General features: G+C 38.6%; 3 protein-coding genes across 6 annotated transcripts; all 3 read left to right on the forward strand.

Moving 5' to 3' along the window:
• The first annotated feature begins 368 nt into the window (after nt 1–368).
• On the forward strand, nt 369–2,886 carry malsu1 (mitochondrial assembly of ribosomal large subunit 1). Its single transcript, XM_044207437.1, has 4 exons — nt 369–731; nt 1,949–2,124; nt 2,219–2,300; nt 2,414–2,886. Exons 1-4 carry the CDS (start codon nt 446–448, stop codon nt 2,566–2,568), a joined length of 699 nt encoding a protein of 232 aa, XP_044063372.1. The 5' UTR covers nt 369–445; the 3' UTR covers nt 2,569–2,886.
• A 4,113-nt stretch (nt 2,887–6,999) lies between these two features.
• LOC122881357 (peptide YY-like) lies at nt 7,000–8,165 on the forward strand. Its single transcript, XM_044207438.1, has 4 exons — nt 7,000–7,056; nt 7,254–7,436; nt 7,528–7,617; nt 8,029–8,165. Coding segments are annotated over exons 1-4 (300 nt in total). The 5' UTR covers nt 7,000–7,054; the 3' UTR covers nt 8,054–8,165.
• A 1,169-nt stretch (nt 8,166–9,334) lies between these two features.
• pals2a (protein associated with LIN7 2, MAGUK p55 family member a) lies at nt 9,335–20,075 on the forward strand. 4 transcript variants are annotated; one of them, XM_044207451.1, is made up of 13 exons: nt 9,343–9,497; nt 12,082–12,206; nt 12,997–13,115; nt 14,919–15,071; nt 15,707–15,856; nt 16,107–16,334; nt 17,367–17,498; nt 17,709–17,811; nt 17,946–18,017; nt 18,123–18,284; nt 18,371–18,573; nt 18,653–18,781; nt 18,905–20,075. In XM_044207451.1, exons 2-13 carry the CDS (start codon nt 12,176–12,178, stop codon nt 19,079–19,081), a joined length of 1,659 nt encoding a protein of 552 aa, XP_044063386.1. In that variant the 5' UTR covers nt 9,343–9,497; nt 12,082–12,175; the 3' UTR covers nt 19,082–20,075. The 4 variants fall into 4 exon arrangements, with proteins under 4 accessions (XP_044063387.1, XP_044063386.1, XP_044063388.1 ...); XM_044207452.1 differs by lacking the exon at nt 12,082–12,206 and having other exon boundaries at nt 9,335–9,497; XM_044207453.1 differs by lacking the exon at nt 12,082–12,206 and having other exon boundaries at nt 9,353–9,387.
• Nucleotides 20,076–20,313: the final 238 nt, after the last annotated feature.

A 20,313-nucleotide genomic window follows, 5' to 3' on the forward strand; every position in this document is an offset into this window, starting at 1 on the left:
GAGAGCAAGATTGTCAAAAACATTTGCTGCTCAGAGGGACAACTTACAAAGCAGGATGAGCAAGCATTGCCAGATGACTTGAGTGTGTGAAATATCCTGAGACATTTTACTATTTATTATATAACTGATTTTGTGGTTTTGTTTCACAGATTTAAAGCAGTATCATTAGGCTAAGGCAAAGTCTTAATCACAGGACTATTTATAATCCTGAAATGCAGTAAACTGTACACTTGTATACAGAAGCAACAACCTGAGTTCAGAGGTCATTATCTTTTGTGGTCTGTGGGGGGTGCTCTTCATGTATTTCAGGCCCAGAAACCAACGAAGAAGTCGTACGAACCAATCAAAAACCAGGCAAGGACGAGAGTCATTTCCTGTTTTTAGCCCATGATAGACTCGTGGATATCATTGACTGTGATATTGTGATGTTGTACAAGTTAAAATCATGAGTATTCTCAGTTGCTCTAAGAAACTGGTATCATCAGTGTTTAAAAGTAGCGTTTTACTGGAGCAAACGGGTCTTTTTAGAAGCGTCTGTTCGGTCTCCAAGACTCGTTTTACAGCAAATGTATCATCATGTCACCAATGGCATCATGTATTCACCCGTCACTTAGGCACAAAAAGATTTTATTCAGAGATGTGTAGTGAAAACAGTAATTCAAAGAGGAGCACTGTCGTGTCTCAAGAGGAATCACATGAGAAGGACAGTGACAGCAGTCACCCGAGTCAAAGTAAGTGGATGTTAGTTTAAGCCTGAAATGGTTAGTCGATTAATATATTAACTGATCGATGGACAGATTATTCGGCAGATGTTTTTATAATTGATTTGATGGTTCCAGCTTGTTAAATGTGAGGATATTTTCCTTTTCCTACTCCCGCATTATAGTAAATTGAGTTAGAGTTGAAAAATTAATCAGTTAGTCAATTGGCTGAAAATTAATCTAATTTGTTAATCAACTAATCATTTAAGTAATTTTTCAATAAAAATGCCGTTTTATGATTTTATCTTATTAAATGTGAAGATTTGCTTCTTTTATTCACCATATGTGATAATACACTGAATATGTTTGGTTGGACAAAACCAGATATTTGAATACGTCAATTTAATAGACCAAATGATTAAGCGGCAAGTAGAAAAATAATTGGCAGATTAATGTATAATGACAATAATAATTTGTAGCGACACTAAGCTGAATATCTTTGGGTTTTTGTTCGTTGAACAAAACAAAAAAATTGTAGACATCACCTTGGGCTCTAAGAAATTGTTATGGCTGCAAATAATGATGATGTTTTTATTATTGAGTAATCTGCGGATTATTTTCCTGATTAATCGATTGATCATTTTGTCTATAAGATGTCAGAAACTAGTGCAAAATGTCCATCACAATTTCCCAGAGCCAGAGGTGACATCTTAATATAGCTTGTTTTGTCCAAAGATATTTAGTTTACTATCATAAACGGAAAACAGCAAATCCTCACGTTTGAGAAACTGGAACCAGCAAATATGTGGCTTTTTTTCTTGAAAAAGTACTCAAAACGATTAATTGATTATCAAAATAATTGCTGAGTAGTTTCCTGTGGATTCACTAATCTATGAATCATTTCAGATTTAGGACTTGTGACTGGCTTTTTGAATGTTTTCTGACATTTTGCCGCCTGAACGATAATGCGATTAACGATTAACCAGGAAAATAATCGGCAAATTAATGGATAATGAAAAACAGTTAGTTGCAGCCTTAAATACTGTAATGGATTAAGTCCCTCAGGCACCCTGCATTGCTTTAATTGTTGTATGTGAAGGGATTTCTCTCTTTCAGCAAAAATAGCACTTCACTAGCCACCATGTAAAGAGTAAAAAAAAAAGCTATAATGTAGCATTCACATACTGTCCAGCCAGATTTCTTGCTTGGATATTCACACAAAATGTTTCACCCCTTGTTTTCTCCAGAGTCCTCTGAGAAATTCACTGTCGATGTGCTGGTGTCTCTACTGCGTCAGGAAAATGCAGTGGACATCTGTGTGATTAAAGTACCAGAACAGATCAAATACGCAGAGTACTTCATTGTTGTCAGTGGTGTATCACCAAGACACCTCCGCGCAATGGCACTTTATGCCATTAAAGTGGTAACTAACATTTATTTTCTCATTGTTAAATGTTGATATGTGCAACCTGTGTTTTTGTTTTTTAAAACTTACACGAAGAATGATTTTCCTCCAGTACAAGTTTCTGAAGAAAGATGGAGAGCTGAATGTCAAGATTGAAGGAAAGGATGCAGAGGACTGGATGTGTATTGACTTCGGTATGTAAAGTTAGAGATCCTATCTTCTAATTCTAGTTTTTGTAAATGCAAACTGATGCTTGTCAATAGAGTTGCCACTGGTATTCACTTTCCTGCTCCTTTCTCTGTCTCAGGGAATTTGGTTGTTCACTTCATGCTGCCAGAGACCAGAGAAGTGTATGAACTGGAGAAACTCTGGACTCTCCGCACCTTTGATGAGCAGCTGAAGAGCATCCCTGCTGAGACGCTACCAGAAGACTTCATATATGATGTTGAAGTCGCAAAGTGACAACACAAGACAAATCATCTAAGTTGTGCACAGACTTTACTGCTTCGTTGTAACTTTGAATGCATCCTTTCCTATCCCTGTGAGGAGAAGTAAAAAGTGTTTGTTTGTTTGTCAGTTAAATTATCTTTGGACAAAAAACAACATTTTGTGTTTGGAGTTGGAATTGTATACACCTTTCTTATTCATATTATTTGACCATCACAGGGCGTCAGATGGTATTTGTAAAATAACATTGTTTATGTTTTGAATGATTTTTGAGTCAATATGTTGTAACATATTTTGATGGTTAAAAATAAATTATTTTATTACCATTCTCAATATCTTAAAATTATTCTCTAAATATTTCCTTGTATTGTGACAGGGTTTTTACTCAGCCACATTTACTTATTTTTTATTTTAAGTAAATATTTGCTCTGACAAGATGGATTTTAGTTGTATAAAGGCATGACAATATATTAATTATCAAAAGGTTAACAACGTACTTTGAACACATTTTCTGTGCATGTGTGTAAAGGTGATGTTGCTGTAACCGCAGATTGGCGAGTCAGAGCCTTTTTAACATTTGAACCAACCTGTAGCTAAATGAATTTCAAATCCTGAGTAGAAATCTTGCGTTCTAAATACAAACAGTACATTTTACATAATTATTCAAACTTAAAGTGCTCATGGCAAAGACTGGTCTCTTCTTCTTTTTTTTGTTAAAATAACATCTTTAATAAAATATTTACCTAAACAATGATGTGGAGATAAAGAATAAAGTCTCATGAAAAGGAAATATTAAAGTACTAGAACTTCAGTAAGTATACTCTCTCATCTTCCACTTATGGTTCCCATTCACTGAGCAGTGTGTTGTCTGCCTAGAGCAAATGTTTCTTTATACAAATGATTATGTGGGGTCACCAAAACAAGCCATTTCAGTCGATGTTTTCAGCCAAATCAAACAAGTCAATTGCTCCTTCCAGGAAAAAGAGAAGCTGTTGGCCAAAGTATTAGTCATGACATGCATTCACACTCAGCAATTCCATGTGCTAAAAGATTGCTCAGTGAATTGGTAACACACAGGTAGGTCGGTCAGCACTAGTGCAACTTAAAGAGCTTCTACAGTCTGTAACTGTGCAGTCTCTGGCAAGTAACCAGCATTTAGGATACCATGCTATGCTGTTCTAAACAATGTACTGTGTTTTTCGATTACACATTTTGATATTGATTACACAAAGTTTCTGTCATGACATCACATTGAAATACATTGATAAATGATCATTTGAGGATTTAAAAAGTGCATTTTTTTTAAAATTAAACTCCAAATACCTGCTACAGATAGACCAGAATCACAGATACTACATGAGTGCATGCACACACATACATACACTCTATACCCACATAACTTCCTAGCAAGTGACCATTCCGCTTCATTGACTTGTTGTAAGTCATGCTGGATCAGAACATTAGCTAAATGTAAAAATGTAATGAAGCAGGAGATGCCTACGCAGAGCCTGACAGACAGGACTTGTGGTTGTGTTGTTTGTACTTACATGAAGAATGACTCACACTAATAGGATAATAGTGAATCTCAGCTTTACACACATCAAAACCCCACTAAAATGCAACTAGGTGGGCTTGAAATTGTTGATCATACTTAAATATTATAGTTGAACTAAAGACAAATAACCATTTTAAATTGCTATTTGCGAGCTATTTAGAGATAATGATGGCACATGAGTGAGATTATACAAAACCAATTAATGCAATCCTTTGCTTAACCTTTGGATCTTTTGTGTCACAAACAGTATTAAACCAGGGAAGGGAAAATTGAAATGAGTAAAAGAAAAAGATTAGTTCTGTGTTTGACTCAAAAGTTGCTACTGTGGCTAATGTTCTCATTAGCTGCACAGCCATTTTATCCACTGTTGTGTAGCCGTTAATGACCATGGTGTTAATATACTCTGATGGAGGAGCTTGTGAAGAAAAGGGAGATTAGTTAGCTTTTGGAAACAGCAGTAGCAGAGTATCCGTCTTGCATAGTTGATTTATTGCTGTATAAGGTACACTATGTGGCTCAGAATTGTTCATTTCATTGCACTTAATAAAGTGCAAACATACAGTATAAAGTTTATCATGCATTATTTGCATCAGTGAATGTATATAGCAACCTTATGTCACACAGAGAAAAGAGCAAATTAATCTGTAACTATTCATTTCTCCCTGGTATGCAGTTGGCTGGGAATAAATCATTTATCTCTACAAACCCCCAACCAGGAATTTCAGCTTCAATCCTCTGCTTAAAGCCCATCTACCCTATGTGCTGTTAGTGTTCCAGCATTGTATTTGCAGTATAAAATCAAATGAGTATTTAGGTTCTTTGATATTAGTCTGTTTCCTGCAGGTGGGTTGGCACTTGACTACAGTCTCTCTCAGTGGACGGTGTTTATGACGACTATTACCAGGGAGCACATCAACCGTATCAGACATGACACTTAAAGGCCTCTGTGCTTTATCCACCTGGCCCTCATTTGTCAGCAAGGCACTGTGCAGGCTGATGTGACTTAAGTATTTAAATCAGGCATTTATTATTGATCATTCTCCATACAGCACATCCATTATTTCAGAAATAAAGGAAATTAATGGTTCTTCATCAAGTAAAACACCAGTGACTCTAAAAAAATGTATGACAGTATATAATAGTAAAGTATAATTGCATATTGTTAATTTTTTCTTTTGTTTTTGTTGTTGCAAGCATGCAAATTTATAATTCCACTCCTTAAGCTCCTTGTGTTGGAAGGTGTCACTCCTGTGAAGAAATAGAAGTAGAAATGATATTCTTCACTGCATATCCAATTTATTTCTTTTTGATAGTGTTTTATTACTTTGCTATCCAGAAATTTTGGAGCATTCGTGTTGACAGATTTGTATTGACCTTAAACAGGATAGCTTGGGAGTGACACTTTGATTTGTGCCATCTATTGAAATCACTGTATTAAAATGTTAACACTTGCTGACTGAAAGAAGTCATTCTGGCATGTAACATCCAGATATTTGGTGTATAATGTGAATGTTTTTAGTTCGTGTGTACTTTTCCTCGCTCTGGAATAGAGTTCTCATATGACTGTCATTGGAAACAACAGCACCAATCTACTGTCAAATTTCAGGAGAGTGCTCTTCAAAGAAAATAGTTGCTATTAAAGTCATCTTACCATTTAAGGGCTGAAAGCTTTTTGTGCCCTCTATCAACTGGAATTGATGTATGGGTTTGAGTGATTGACTGACCTTTCTTGTAGGATTTGGTGTAATTTGGAGCTATGCTTGCTGGTTTGGCCAAAATGGTTTAGTTATTGTCTTAAAACAACTGTATGTCAGTCAGTAGTGTTTAAAGTGGAGTTGTGCCATTGTTTTCCATTCATGTAGATTAGATACATGAGAAGCAATCTTAAGGGAATGCAAAATCAGTGGATTTACATTCACAACATTTAAGTTTGAGACTTAAGAAGCAGTTTTGAACTTCTGGCTGGAACAACTGCTAACCGTTAAGAACATTTGACTGAATCACTTATGGAAGTATTATACCAAGACCCTGCAGAAAAAGCCACTTTTATCATCACGTGATAACAAGGACTGTAGCTGCCCTTAGTTTTAATTAATTTCTCTTTCAACCGAAACATCATCTTTTCAAACTGCTGGGGAATCCTAACGTATTTTAACTTAATGTGAAACCAACAGACCATCATCAGCCATTTGAAGTTACACATCATTGGTTTTATTGAGATTTGTCATGCTGGTTGTGACTCTCAAGCGGACTCTCTAAATTAATAAAGGTTTGCCTCAGCTTGTGCCAGAACTTTGCCAACATCACTCCACTGATAATTAAAATTTATTTTTAAACGAAAGGGAAATTTGCTGTGTTCAAGTGTACTCTTTTCTACCCTTCAAATATGTAAGGCCTTCCTAGTGTACTTAATGTGGAAACAAGAACAATCAAGGATAAAATAACATTGCAAATTGATATGAATCAATTATGTGCACCTCTGTGACTTTATTAAACTCATTGTTTGCTGCAAAGGAGTTGATCGTGTCATAAAACACAAATTTGTATCAGTGAAATTCAGGAATAATTAAATCCTCAAAGCACACATATTGACCATCTGCAGTCAATTTCTAATACAGTTAATTTTAATATATTAAAAAAAACATAGAACATGTACACCATCAAGTCAAATAATTAACATTTTAATGAATCTAATGCCATGACACCTTACATGTTTTGGTCTTTTCACAATAATGTAACTGAGTATCGCCATTTGTTTCACTCAGGAATTACTAAACTAATGGGGCAATAGACATTTCTCAGGAGTACCCTAAAAGTGAATGAAATCACCCTCCCTCCCCATCTGACACACACTGTATAAAACACAGGCAATGTTTGGAATCTGACAGAGGTGCTTTGAACAGCGAGAAAACCAACTACAGCAGTATTTTCAAGTGTTGCATTATAATGTAAGCAAAATTTGTATTTCTCACCATTTAATTTAAAGGCACACTTTTTGATTGAAAGTCAATAAGTAATGTTGTATTTGGCAGCTTTTATGGTGGAGTATCAATCCAATATGGAGCTTATATTTGATTTTAGCATTGTGATATCGTTGAATTTTTTTTATTATGCATTTTGACTATTAATTTTCCCTGTGATCCAGGATTCGCTCCAGCGCTGTGATGTCGCTGAATATTCTGGCTCTCTGCCTGCTGGCTTGTATTCACTCTGGCATAAATGCATATCCAGCCAAGCCTGCCAGTCCCGGGGAAGGCGCACCACCTGAGGAGCTCGCCAAATATTATTCGGCACTAAGACACTACATCAATCTCATTACAAGACAGAGGTTAGTTCTTGAATTTCTATAAAATACTGTAGTTTTGAAAGTACATTCAAAGAAGTATTGATATGTTGCTTGACTCTTTTTTTATGCATAGGTATGGGAAAAGAGACACCCCAGATAATGTATTCTCAGATGTGTTGGTGAGGGAGAACACAGAGAGTATTCCAGGATCAAACTATGTCGGGTAAATGATTTCAAAATGACCATGCTAGTTTGCATTTTATACATTTTGTAAAGCTTTTTTTTTTTTTTTACTAACTTGTGTTGTCTATGTCAATGTTATGGTATTGTATAAACACTTACAATGAGATACCAGAAAAATACAAACTTGCATACAATCTAGTGTAATTCAATACAGCCATGCAATTAATCTATTCTTGTGAAGCTGATAATTTTCACACTGCACGAAGTGTTGATTTTAAAGTTTGTAGTTAGTGGTGGTATTGTATTTGACAGAATATTTATTATTATAAGATGTTTCTAATAATCTGTCTTCCTCTTGTATGTGAATGGGGACAGGAAAACATCTTACATAGGTTTTAATGTTTATAAAGAACACACTTTTTATGCAACTTGTGGCTTCCTTATGTTGTAGGTATGATGGGCTGCCACTGTGGTGATGCTGCTTGAGCTGTCATATCCAGGCTGACTTTACCACAAAGCTGCTGCCATATTCTGTTACTGACATGAAATGAACGTGTACTGCATGGAATAAATATTGTGTAATGCAAACACTTTGGTCTGTAATGTTGCCAGTGCTACTAAAACAAAATTTGAAAGAGTATGCCCATCATCTTACTCACTTGGCTTGACAAGTACTAAGGATTACTAGCTGGCTGTTTAGCATCTACAGCACACAGTAGGTATATTGAACAATGGCTTGTGTGTCATTCACTGATGGAGTAACAGTGCTCTCTAGTGGTGCACCAGCATCTAAATATTTTGAGAATTTTTCAAGTGGGACAAATAGCTTGTAAGTCATGTTTGCTGCTAATGTTCCATTTGATGGAAAGTAAAACAGAAATTAGCTGTAAATTGAGTACACCACAGTGTTGCATTTTTTTCACTTGTTATATCAAGCCTGCTGAGATGTACCTGCACCCTGCCTGAAAACAGATTAACAGTTTAATCCTATCAAGTGACCTGGATACATCAAAAGCAAATCACGCAACAAGAGAATTTGGTTAACTCTGTTGTGACACCTGGTCCAAGCTACTGGCTCTCTATAACTATGAATGCTGGCAAATCTGGTCCTCTATAAAGAAGCTTCAGCAGCTGATGGGTGGTACAAATGAGATTATTCATAGCCAGATGTGGGGATAGTATATCACAGGTACCATTAATGGTAGCAAGATCTACAGTATATCTTCCTTATGGGGTAAGTGGATCCTCAAAGTTTATTAAATAGGTTGTTTACTATGCAGTAATAGCTATTCCTCTGCATGATGTTTTGCCAGTGCAAGAAGAGAAATCTGTTATTACTAGTACACTACTCCACTGACAATATGTAGACTCAGTAAAGCTCTAATTTTCCATCTATGTTGCCACACTTTTCAACTTCAGAATTAACTGTCCTGGTAGCTGGACAAACTGAACAAGGTCATAGGGCTACTGTATGTTTGAATTTATGGTGATCAAATAGTTATACTGGGCTGTCAAATCACAATATTGTAGTGAGTAGTGTGCACAGTCTACAATAAAAAGCAGCCAGAGGGTGGGCCTATTTCATATTTATGTTTCGGGGTAATTGGATTTGATGGAAACCATGGATGGAGTTTACTTCCATACACCTTTTCTCAACTACCGATATTTATTTTAGGGTAAAGTTTACAATAGATTATATGGGTGGGTTGGGGAGGATTTCAATGGGTTAGATATAACTTGAAAGGCATTGGATGTCATTAGCATAAAACTGTCTGTGTGGACGGGGAACTGAGGCAAGAGGCGCAGGCAGGTACACTGAAAATGCACTAACAAGTTACTATTGCGCAAATGATGTGCGAAATAGGAAACTGAAATGGAGGGAATAATGAAAGCGTGACTGGATGATACTGAATAAATTAGGTAATGTATCATTCATTCATTTTACCAGACACTTATCTTATCGGTCTCATCATCGGACCCTCTAGTTTCTCGGCTATCACTTTTCCGCCAGCTAACGTTAGCTAGCTAGTCTGAGCCACATGATGTTACTCTCAGCTACTAGCTAATTACTGGACTTGCAGCTAACTGTACTTCACTACTACTACTACTACTACATCGCCTGAGAAAATTAACAAGCGAAGTTGGCTAGGTTAATTTTGCTAGCTTCTTTTTTAGTTTATGGTAACGGTATTTGTCAGTCGGAAAGATACTTTACAAGTGTGTGTAAGTGCACACCAGTGTTTGCTAGCAATCATTAGCATTGCTACCTTGTCTGCATATGAGCCACAGAGTAGCAATGGCTAGCACCAACTTTGCACGGGACGGGCACTGGTGGGACTAACGTTGCCGAGGAACTGACAGCATGCAGCTGCAGTTTAACATATTTCAAATAATATCTGATTGTTGTGTGTTAACGCTAAAATTAGCGTTTACCACCGCTAATTACCTACCAATGGCTACTAGCGCTAGTTATCATTTTTAGCTAAGTTGCCTCACGTTGGAAGTGGTTACACGTGCCCAGTGCGCATGTAGCTTGACAGCAAATGTAAACCACTGCAGCCAAGACGTTTCTTGAAGGGTGATTTTGGTTTAGCTCCACTGTAAGTTACTTTAGTGTCATTCCATGGCATAATACCTGCCACAATAAGCACATAGCGTTCACTTCCCACCTGGCTGCTCCTCATGTTTGATAGGCGGTGTAGGTGTCTCAAGCAACTGTGTGCTTTTTGGCTCAACTGAGCCGCGTTTATCAAGACGGGCTTCTAACATGAAAATTTGAATGAGTTCAAAGTGGGTGATAGCTAATAATGTACTTTTCTGAGGTATCGGACTTCTCGTTTCTCACAAATTCTAACACACCTATATTTCGAAACCTTTGAAGCCTGGTACCAAATAGTTTTATAATGGTATTATAGGCCTCCTTCCTTTTACCCATATTTAACATAGCCATAGCAGTTAGGGTAGGGTAGCTCTTTATTTATCCCCGAGAAGAAATTTCAGTCTCACAACATTAGAGATATGTAAGGAATAGATATGGAATACAGTAAAAAATAAAAAATATGTATATGTAAACATATATAAATACAGTGCAAATAGTGTCCACATGTATAGTCAGTAGGTAAAGTACAGTCCACGAGGGGTGACTCTCATTTCTTGTTAATCATCTACCAATATATACACAGATACTGATATACCTGCAATAGGCTTACATCAGCCAATATAGTGGCCTGCTGATTTGGCTTAATGTGCTATTAGTGTATTTTAACACAATCATCAGCTATGAATGGACAAGGTTACTTTAGCATCCATAAACCTGTAATTTTGGTCCAGTTTGAGGTTTGATGATGAGAATTGTAGCCTATAGCAAACAGGTAAATAGGTCTGATTTAAAAGTTTTTAGAAAGTGCCGGCCGCAGTGGTTGCTTTAATTTCCTGCTTACTTAGACACAAATTGCTGAAAGCCATGCATGTTTCTGCACATGGAATGGAACATGCTGTATAAAGTGGACTGTATAAAGCTAAACAGACTATTTTGGGCAGGTGCAGAACAGTAAGAACTGCAGTAACAACAGGTAGAACAATCTTCATAGTAATTTGGTGAAATAGGCCACAAAAATGTGTCCCATAAAATGGAAGGCTTCTTTCAGTTACAACTTTCTATCCTTTTCAATCCACAGAAAACAATTTATACTCCATAGTCTCACTCCTTCTGAGCTGAGCTTCATCTGACTTGGTGGTAGTAATGAGTATTTTTAAACAGACATTGGTCATGTGATTGACTTGGCCAATCATAATGGCTGCATCACAACACTACTGAATGAATGGGAGAAGTCTGGGAAATGAAGTCAGGTTGGAGTAGAGAGGAGCTTACTTACCTGCATGAGCTGCTTTTATCAATACCTAGGATGGTTTTAAAGCTGTCTAGGACAGTTTCACCAAATAATAAGAATAATGTGATCCCCCCCCCCCCTTTCCATTCTCTCTTTAGTCCAGAGATACCAGATGAGTGTTTTGTAGAAAACGTGGGGCTCCGTGTCGGAGTGCTGCACTAATGATTTGAACACAGTTTGTAGGTGAGTTGGGGCTGCCTATGCTCAAAAGGCCCATACTTCACCCACCCTAAAAGGCATTGGCAGGTCTGTATTTGCCTTACTGTTTTTGGAGATCATGTTTGCACAGAGTCCGCAGGGGCCTCTCTGTGTGTGGCTGGCACAACCTTTAGTCAGAAGGATGGGAGACTCAACCTTTGTCAGTCATTGGCCCTCTTTGTCATTCCCTTATTTCATAAGAGCCCTCCATGCTAACGTGCATTAAACACCAAGACAAACAAATGTTTTCTGTGCTAGTTTGTGTCTCTTGCTTCTATACTGTATCTGCATTTGTTCAACAGCAACACATGTTAGTAAATGTCAGCTTGCTTCATTTCATGACATGACTTGTATATGACGTGTGGTGATCTTAGCACACAGTATACTAACTTGAGCGGGTTTCCTACCTTCTCCAGCCCTCCAGTTGTTCTGGTTTCTGTAAGCGGGCAGTTGGACGGCTTTTGACTGTGTTAAGAGAGTTTCACCGTCCTGAGCTGAGGAATATTAAACATGACTGTGGCCAGTGCAAAGTCTGGCACAGGTAAGCTGTCAAAGACAGAAGTCCTAGCTAATCTTTTATTCGGGAACTGTTGCAATGTTGGTAATTTCATTACCATTTGAATGGTAATGTGACCACTGCCCAGAGATAGTTGTGTGGGTGTGTTTGATGCTGCCTCTGAACTTTCACATTTATCCCTCTGTGAAATACAATAGCCACACATAGCAAAAAAACAAACAAACAGCCAAATGTTTCTGCTTCCATAGCGACTACATTTATTTCTGTGAATTGTCCTGTCATATCTCAGTTTGCTGTCTACTTCACAAAACAGAATGCAAGACGAATCCTATTTTAATGGAAATATAATTACTGGGAAGTACAGAAATATATTATATTATCAATTGTATTGCGTCAAGTTGGCTGATTAATCAAACTACTAGCTATATTTTTGGCTCCAGTTTCTTGCTGTGTCCTCCCAGCCTCTACAAGGCAGAACTGTTAGTAGAACAACTCCTTTGTGACTCTGTGTGCTTGTTGCTGCTGCAATGGAAATAAGGGATGTTCTCTGTGAATTGGCCCATTGATTGACTGTCCACTTATTGTTCTTGCTTTGTAAGCTCTTATTATAGTCACATTGTTTTGTTGTTTTTTTCATCAGTGTTTTCATTGGTTCAGAAATTTAATTATTTTCATTATTACTGGCAATGAGCTTTGTTTGTCACAAAATTTCTGCCTGCATTCACAAAGCAAGTAATTTGCAAGCTCAAAAGAAGTAAAGAAAGTGGTTAGCATTCTGTTAGCCCAATAATTTACGTGTATTTTTCCCCCTCAGCCATGCAGCAGGTACTGGACAACCTGAAAGACCTGCCATCAGGCACAGGAGCCAAAGATATTGACCTCATCTTCCTCAGAGGCATCATGGAGAGCCCCATCGTCCGCTCCCTCGCCAAGGTAACACACACACTCACTCCAACTACTCCAGCTTTATGTAGTACCCACCCACACACACACACACACACACACACACACACACACACAGTTGTAATCTCATTAGCTGGTCGTCAAGCTCTAATTGAGAAGAGGAGCAAATGTTAATGTAAACCCAGGGAAATTAAGGTGTAATAAGTGTCACGTGTCACTACATGTGCAAGATGACAACTAACTCTTCCTGGCAGTGTACCCTATGAGGCTCAATGTCAAGTTTCAACTAGGTAGGCAATGGGCAAATGCTTATTTTTTGTGGGCTGGAGGGAGAAATAGTTCAGGCTGAGATCTCTCTCCCTAAAACATGATTTTTGAACAAGCGTGTGTACCCACAAACAAACTGCATCTTGTAATGTGCTACCCCGTGACTTTAACTAATCTTGCAGTGTGCCCACTGTTCCGGTGTCAAGGTTTAAATTACTTGCAGGAAATGTCTCCTGGCCAGTGCCAGGTATAAGTGTGCTTGTCAATAGAAGAGAAAAACAATCATCAGATTTGCTTTGTGCAAGGTGTTACAGCACATCTGTAGTTTTTACTTATTTATTTAAAAGGAATGTAAAACATTGAGTATTTGTTTAAGCTTGAGTAGACAGAAAACATTCCTTATAACACCAGTTAAATCAAATTTTCACATAGCTAAAATAGGTTGACAGCATGATGAACAAATGGCTTACATAACAGAATAAATCAGATTGCAGATTGAGGTCATTAGGTTCATCTACTATATCTATGAATAGAATGATTTCTATAGAAAACCTGGCAAGGCAAGTTCTTGTCCTAATTTCTAACAAATGGGGCACTGCTCTCCTTAGATATTACTTTTATTTCATGTTAGATGTGGGCTTGTATGTAGTTTCTGTGTCTTCTGTGTATCACCGGGATTGTTTGATTTAAGAGCCATTAATGTTTCGGATAAAAGTCACAAGAACATGGCATTTTAATGGTGTCACACTTCTGTAATTTCACATACAGTGTCTGAACACAACAACAGCAACACCTGAAACAATATAGTGTTATATCAATTGAGGATTAACCCTATGATCTCATTTCCCTGTGTGATAAAACTAAGCCTTCAGCAGGGTGTTAAACTCTTCTCAGTAGCACAAACATAGCACAACGGGTTCCCACAAATGTACTATACATTATATACATCAATATTGAAATACAAAATTACCATGAAAGAAGATTTTATCCTTTTGTGCACCTTACTGTCGGGTGTCCTGTCTATCTACCTCTTTCTCGACGGTCTGCCAAAACAGAACCAAAGCCCATCGTGTGCTCAGTGTAGCTGGTGAAGGAATTCACTGTGAAATGCTTTTCATATTATCTTGCGTTGTCAAACAATTTCCGGATTCACCAAAATGAATAAATTCCAGCTAGTTGGACGGCAGCTGCCTTAGGACAATGAAACAAGATTTACGTGAAAGGAATAGGCGAGGTGGACAAAAATGTTTATGTATGCCCACTGCCAGTGAAAAGATGTTGTTTTCCAGAAAGTATTAGGACTTTGTTATGAGAATACATTAAAAGACAAAAAGTTAGTGAATGTGTTGTTTCAGCCCCACACTTTCAGTATTGTTTTACCCGCTTTTCATATGTTTAAAAATACCAACCAAAAAAAAAAAAAAATCTGTGGTTTAAAAATCAGGATTTGTAACTCTAACCAAATGTTTCCCATCCCTAATACAAATAAACAGGTTGATTGGCTTGTCATTCCAAGCTCTCAGCAAACAGCCTGATGAAATGGTAATTTGTTTGGTGTGTGTGTAGGCCCATGAGCGTCTTGAGGAAGTTAAGTTACAAGCTGTGCGGGATGATAATGTTCAGCTGGTCACAGAAATCCTGGATTCCCTCAACAACCTGCCAGAAAAAGATGCTGCCACTGCTGAGCTTGTCAGACTCCTTCAGGAGCCTCACTTTAAGGTATCCTATACCTCATTCCTCTTGTACACAATTTTTGCTGGCTTTAATTGGGGTGAATAGATCAGAGATTTGTAGAGTGAATGGTCTAGCTTGTGTGCTAATCGTGTGGGAATGGATGTTAGAGCTTTTTACACCAACCATTGCCTGATATTCTCTGAAGTGCCGGCAGCTCAGGAAGTCAGGCGGCTCTGCTTCTTTGTCGCACTTTCTTGACCACTTACAAGCTTTGACATGGGAGGGTGGGGGTGTATGTCCTTGGGCCAATAGCAGACTGAGTTATGTGGGTAAAGTCAGGGGGAGAATACTGTGTCACCTACTTGTTTCAGTAAATCTTCACATTTGCTGATGCAGTTTGTAGTCTTGGACCAATGCTAACGCTATGTTGTGGCTTCTAGGGTAAGAACAAAACTGACTTATCTTCTCTATATATCAATTAGTCATCTGTCAGTGCAGTCATAAAAGTGTCTCTTTATATAGGAATGTGTACAGTAAAGTGATTTATGTCTTCACTCTTTCATGGTAATATATCAAATGTGTGTTGCAGTGCCAGTCACTGTTGAAAGGTGATGGAAATCAGACTGTTAAGCATATTTTGTCTGTATTTCTCTCTCTTGTTCCTGTTTTTTCTGCTTCAGTCTTTGATAGAGGCTCATGACAAAGTGGCTGCAAAGTGCTATGAAATGCCCCACGCTGTGGTGAACAGCGATGCCTTGTTGACGAGTTCACTCATGCCAGCTGATGCTGTAAGGATGATTGGCATCCAGAAGAAAGCTGGGGAACCACTGGTAAGTTAGCCAGTAATTTATATCCACCACAGCTCTGCAGAGGTGCATGTAACGCTCCTGTTAGGCTAAATGTTTTACATGTCTTCTTTTATTGACCATCTGTTAGAACAGGGTCACTCAGTTTTATGTAGTGACTCGGCATGAGTTGCTTCTTTCACAGCAACCAGACAGAACGACCCATGAAACAGACCTTCCGTATGATTTATGAAGTGCGGATGTATGATACTAAATGACTCTTACTCTCTTTTAGGGGGTGACGTTCCGTGTGGAGCGGGGAGAGATGGTGATAGCACGGATCTTGCATGGAAGCTCGATTGACAGGCAGGGCATGCTGCACACAGGGGACATAATCCGCGAGGTGAACGGTCGTGAGGTCGGTAGCAACCCCCATGAACTCCAGGAGCTGTTGAGGGACTGCAGTGGGAGCATCACACTCAAGGTCCTTCCCAGCTACAGAGACACACCGGCACCTCCACAGGTGAGGAAAGAGGAGGCTGCATTTTTATGTTTTCCTGTCAAGCTTTTCACCTGTGGGAAACTGTTACACTGGAAAATCTGTAATATTGACTACTAGTTTGTTTTGATTAGCTCTTTTAAACCTGATTGAAATATTGAAATCAGTGCACCAGAATGCAGGATGTGTGACATGTTTACAAGGCTGTTAGGAGTCGTACTGTGCCTGTCAGGGATTGGTTGAGAGCTGCCTGGCCTGGGTTATCTCAGAATACCAGGCTTCTGAAAATTGAGCCCAGGGAGGGTCTATTAATAACACTTAACACACTATCTGGGGCATACACCACTCTATTCAGTGGAACCCCCCTCCTTCTTACAGTAACAGGCGCACACAGCAGCTGACACTGAGGAACAGTATGTAGGCTTATGTCAGACACGGGGAGGATCGAATGATCTAATTCCACTGTTTGGTTATGTGTGGTTTCAGTTACGGTAAGAGTTTAACTTGTGTATTAGGCCTAGGTTGTAAAAATTCACTGATAGACATGAATCTGTCAACAACTTTATTGTAATCATATCATTGTGTTTGTTTAAAAACTTTCCTGACTGCTCACACTGGTCTCTTTTCAAAGTTGTGGTCAATGTTCATCCACCTTGTTCAGACTACTTTCTTTGAGCATGGACAGCAAGAGCTACAGAGCACAAATGCAGAACAGACAATAAAATCTAATCGGAAACGGTGTAAACAGATAACGGCAGAAGTTGTGAAAGGGAACATGAGAGCTTGAAATATAAGTGCCTAATTGAATATTATGAGTGTATAGGGGGAAATAAAGTGGACATGCACTCATTAAAGTTATGTTATTTTGATATTTTAAGAGCTGTCAGACACATTATTAGTTTGTTCTACAGCCATGGCACTGTTGATACATGAAGTATTTATGAATCACTGCTCAACTACTGGACAATATATTTTAATATGGATTTAAGGTATTGTGCAGTCCTGCTGTTTATGCTCTTTGTATAATTAAATTGTCTGATATACCCTAAATTGTAGGTTTATCTGAAGCCACACTTCAACTATAATCCAGCCACAGACAACTTGATCCCCTGTAAGGAGGCAGGCCTGGCCTTTTCCAAGGGAGACATCCTTCATGTAGTCAACAAGGAGGACCCCAACTGGTGGCAGGTGAGTAAGCACATTTTGCTCAGCAGTGGTGGAGGACAGTGCTGAGAGCTGCACAGCTAATCAGAAGTGGGGTGGGATTTGTTGTTGTTTAAAGCTGCAAGAGGCAGTTAAAGATGAGGAGGAAGATGTTTGTGATGGTATTCCTTTTTCTATGAGAAATATTTAAACCAATCATCTCAGTCTCTCTCAACTATTCTTATTTCCATGTAGGCACGCAAAGTTGTTGGTGGAGCCACTGGTCTCATCCCCAGTCAGTTCTTGGAGGAGAAGAGGAAAGCTTTTGTGAGAAGAGACTATGATACTTCTGGTACAGGTCAGTACAAGTCATGTTCACACACACCATGCTCTTAGCTACTCTTGTTTAGTTATCATGATAGTCACGATAGTAAAACCCTTGCCTTTAGTACCACCATGTGGTGATCTGACACTTTGTAAAATTTGTCTCAGGGATGCTCTGCGGAACTCGAACTCCGAAGAAAAAGAAGAAGAAAATTATGTACCTCACTTCAAAGAATGCAGGCGTGTATCACCACTGGTTCTAATCTTTAGTGAAAAGTTTGCAGTGTTAAATTGTGCATAGATGATAATATGGTACTCATCCAGCCTGTGTATTGCCCTGAACAGAATTTGACCGTTATGAGCTACAGATCTATGAGGAAGTAGCCAAGATGCCGCCGTTTCAGAGGAAAACGCTAATTCTGATTGGAGCCCAGGGAGTTGGCAGGCGGAGCCTGAAGAACAGACTTATTGTCATGAACCCTCTGCGATATGGAACCACTGTACCCTGTGAGTGTGTGAGATAGACAGTTGAGGTAGCTAGTATATTTTCTGCCCAGGTACATGTAACATCGTTCCTCACCTTTTACCTCCAGTCACGTCACGCCGTCCAAGGGAAGAGGAGAGAGATGGCCAGAACTACTGCTTTGTGACACGGGAAGAGATGGAGAAGGACATCAAGGAGAGCCGTTATCTGGAACACGGAGAGTACGATGGCAACCTTTATGGTACCAAGATCGACTCTATCCATGAAGTGGTGGATGCAGGCTGTACCTGTATCCTGGACGTCAACCCTCAGGTTAGTCAAAGGCACACACTCTATGTATAGATCTTTTTTTCCCTAAAGCTTTGGTTGTGACATTATATTTTCTGCCCAGGCCCTGAAAGTGTTGAAAACTGCTGAGTTTATGCCATTTGTGGTGTTTATTGCTGCTCCTGAACTGGACACACTAAGAGCTATGCACAAAGCTGTGATAGATGCTGGACTTACTACCAAACTACTCACAGTAAGTTTTCAGATTTAAGGTTCTAAAATACTTATAAATGATGATGGACCTTTCAGTGGTCATTACTTGTGAATGGCTGTTGCTTCCATCATTCTAATCGGCTGAATCTCTTTTCTGTAACAGGAGAACGATTTGAAGAAGACTGTGGACGAGAGTGCCAGGATCCGCCGGGCATACAGCCACTACTTTGACCTGACAATTGTCAATGACAATCTGGACAAGGCCTTTGACAAACTGCAGGAGGTGGTAGAGCGATTGTTCATAGAGCCGCAGTGGGTTCCAGTCAGCTGGGTCTACTGATGTTTTACCCCCTATTGGACAGACGTGGCTGTACAAGGTACTAGGTCTGGGATGAAAGCAGACACGTGAAGGGATGGAGGATTCAACACTGTACTTCACAAACGGACAAAGTGTTGGACATCAGCCGTGTGAATTTAGGTTTCGCACAAAGCTGCATCAAAGCTGAGTCACTTTGATCTGAATTGCCAGATTCCTTTCTAGCACACTATGCAACTCACAACACACAGGAAGTGTACTTATTTATTGGCAAAATATTTTTTAAGGAATACTTTCTATTCATGTGGATTGGAAGAAAATACTGTCCCTTGCGTCAGTATGTTTTAAAAGCAAATGGGATTTTTTTTTGTCATGTCCTGTTTTAAATTTACATCTGTATGTTATTTATTCTGCAAAAATGAGGAGGGCTTGCTCATTGAAAAGAATGATACCTCAGTGTCACAGTTTACAGTACATATGCCTCCAGTAATTCATCTCATGTCAGTACTGTACAGACTTTGAAACTAATTTTCAAACTGTAAATTCATTCATGTAGAATACTGTCATATTTTTGAGACCCGTTTCCTCCTCGGCTACATTTATGCCCTGGCGTCTTTGCAGTTCGACCTCATAAATGAGAAATGTCATGCCAGTCACTGTTTGATGTTGTATAGAAGGAAAAAATAATAACTGTAGTCTTTACCAATTCTTTCTTTCACTTAAGCACAACAGATTACATTAATTATGTTGATTGTTTGTCAGACATTTGGATCATGTAAGTATTTCTGACTGTTAGACCCGTTAATATGGTGCTGTGTGTTTGTTTGGAAGAAAGAAACTTTCCACAGGACTCTTGAACAGGGTACTGCATCTCAGTGAACCATCCCCTTTGATGTGATATTACTAAAACTTAACTGTTTTAAATAAAGTTCATATTGACTTATAAAAGGTATATTTTACAAGATTCACAAAAGTTGTATTTTCAGATGTCAAATAAATAACTGGTGTTTTCTAATGATCCGCTTTGGTTTTGCTTTGTTCTTTTGGCAGAATTACTAGACATTTGTGTTGAGTGTGTGTTTTCAAAATGGTAGGAAAAAAACTGTCTAAGATTGTGTTTCTTATTTTTTTTCCTGTTGCACCATAGAGATATACATACAAAAATGAAAAAGGTAGCAAGTTGAAACATTTCCAATATTGGTAACTGTTCCCTTAATGCTCCACAACTAAAGGTACATTGAAACCCAGACACGTTC

Source organism: Siniperca chuatsi, linkage group LG9 (assembly GCF_020085105.1).
Source record: "Siniperca chuatsi isolate FFG_IHB_CAS linkage group LG9, ASM2008510v1, whole genome shotgun sequence".
NCBI classification, from domain to species: Eukaryota; Metazoa; Chordata; class Actinopteri; order Centrarchiformes; family Sinipercidae; genus Siniperca; species Siniperca chuatsi.

Coding starts and splice junctions, on each gene's coding strand:
- malsu1 (XM_044207437.1), top strand. CDS start 446: ATGAGTATTCTCAGTTGCTCTAAGAAACTGGTATCATCAGTGTTTAAA. Junction 2,125..2,218: donor CACTTTATGCCATTAAAGTG/GTAACTAACATT, acceptor ATTTTCCTCCAG/TACAAGTTTCTGAAGAAAGA. Junction 2,301..2,413: donor CTGGATGTGTATTGACTTCG/GTATGTAAAGTT, acceptor TCTCTGTCTCAG/GGAATTTGGTTGTTCACTTC.
- LOC122881357 (XM_044207438.1), top strand. Junction 7,437..7,527: donor AATCTCATTACAAGACAGAG/GTTAGTTCTTGA, acceptor TTTTATGCATAG/GTATGGGAAAAGAGACACCC. Junction 7,618..8,028: donor CCAGGATCAAACTATGTCGG/GTAAATGATTTC, acceptor CTTATGTTGTAG/GTATGATGGGCTGCCACTGT.
- pals2a (XM_044207451.1), top strand. CDS start 12,176: ATGACTGTGGCCAGTGCAAAGTCTGGCACAG. Junction 13,116..14,918: donor TCGTCCGCTCCCTCGCCAAG/GTAACACACACA, acceptor GTGTGTGTGTAG/GCCCATGAGCGTCTTGAGGA. Junction 18,782..18,904: donor TTACTACCAAACTACTCACA/GTAAGTTTTCAG, acceptor TTTCTGTAACAG/GAGAACGATTTGAAGAAGAC.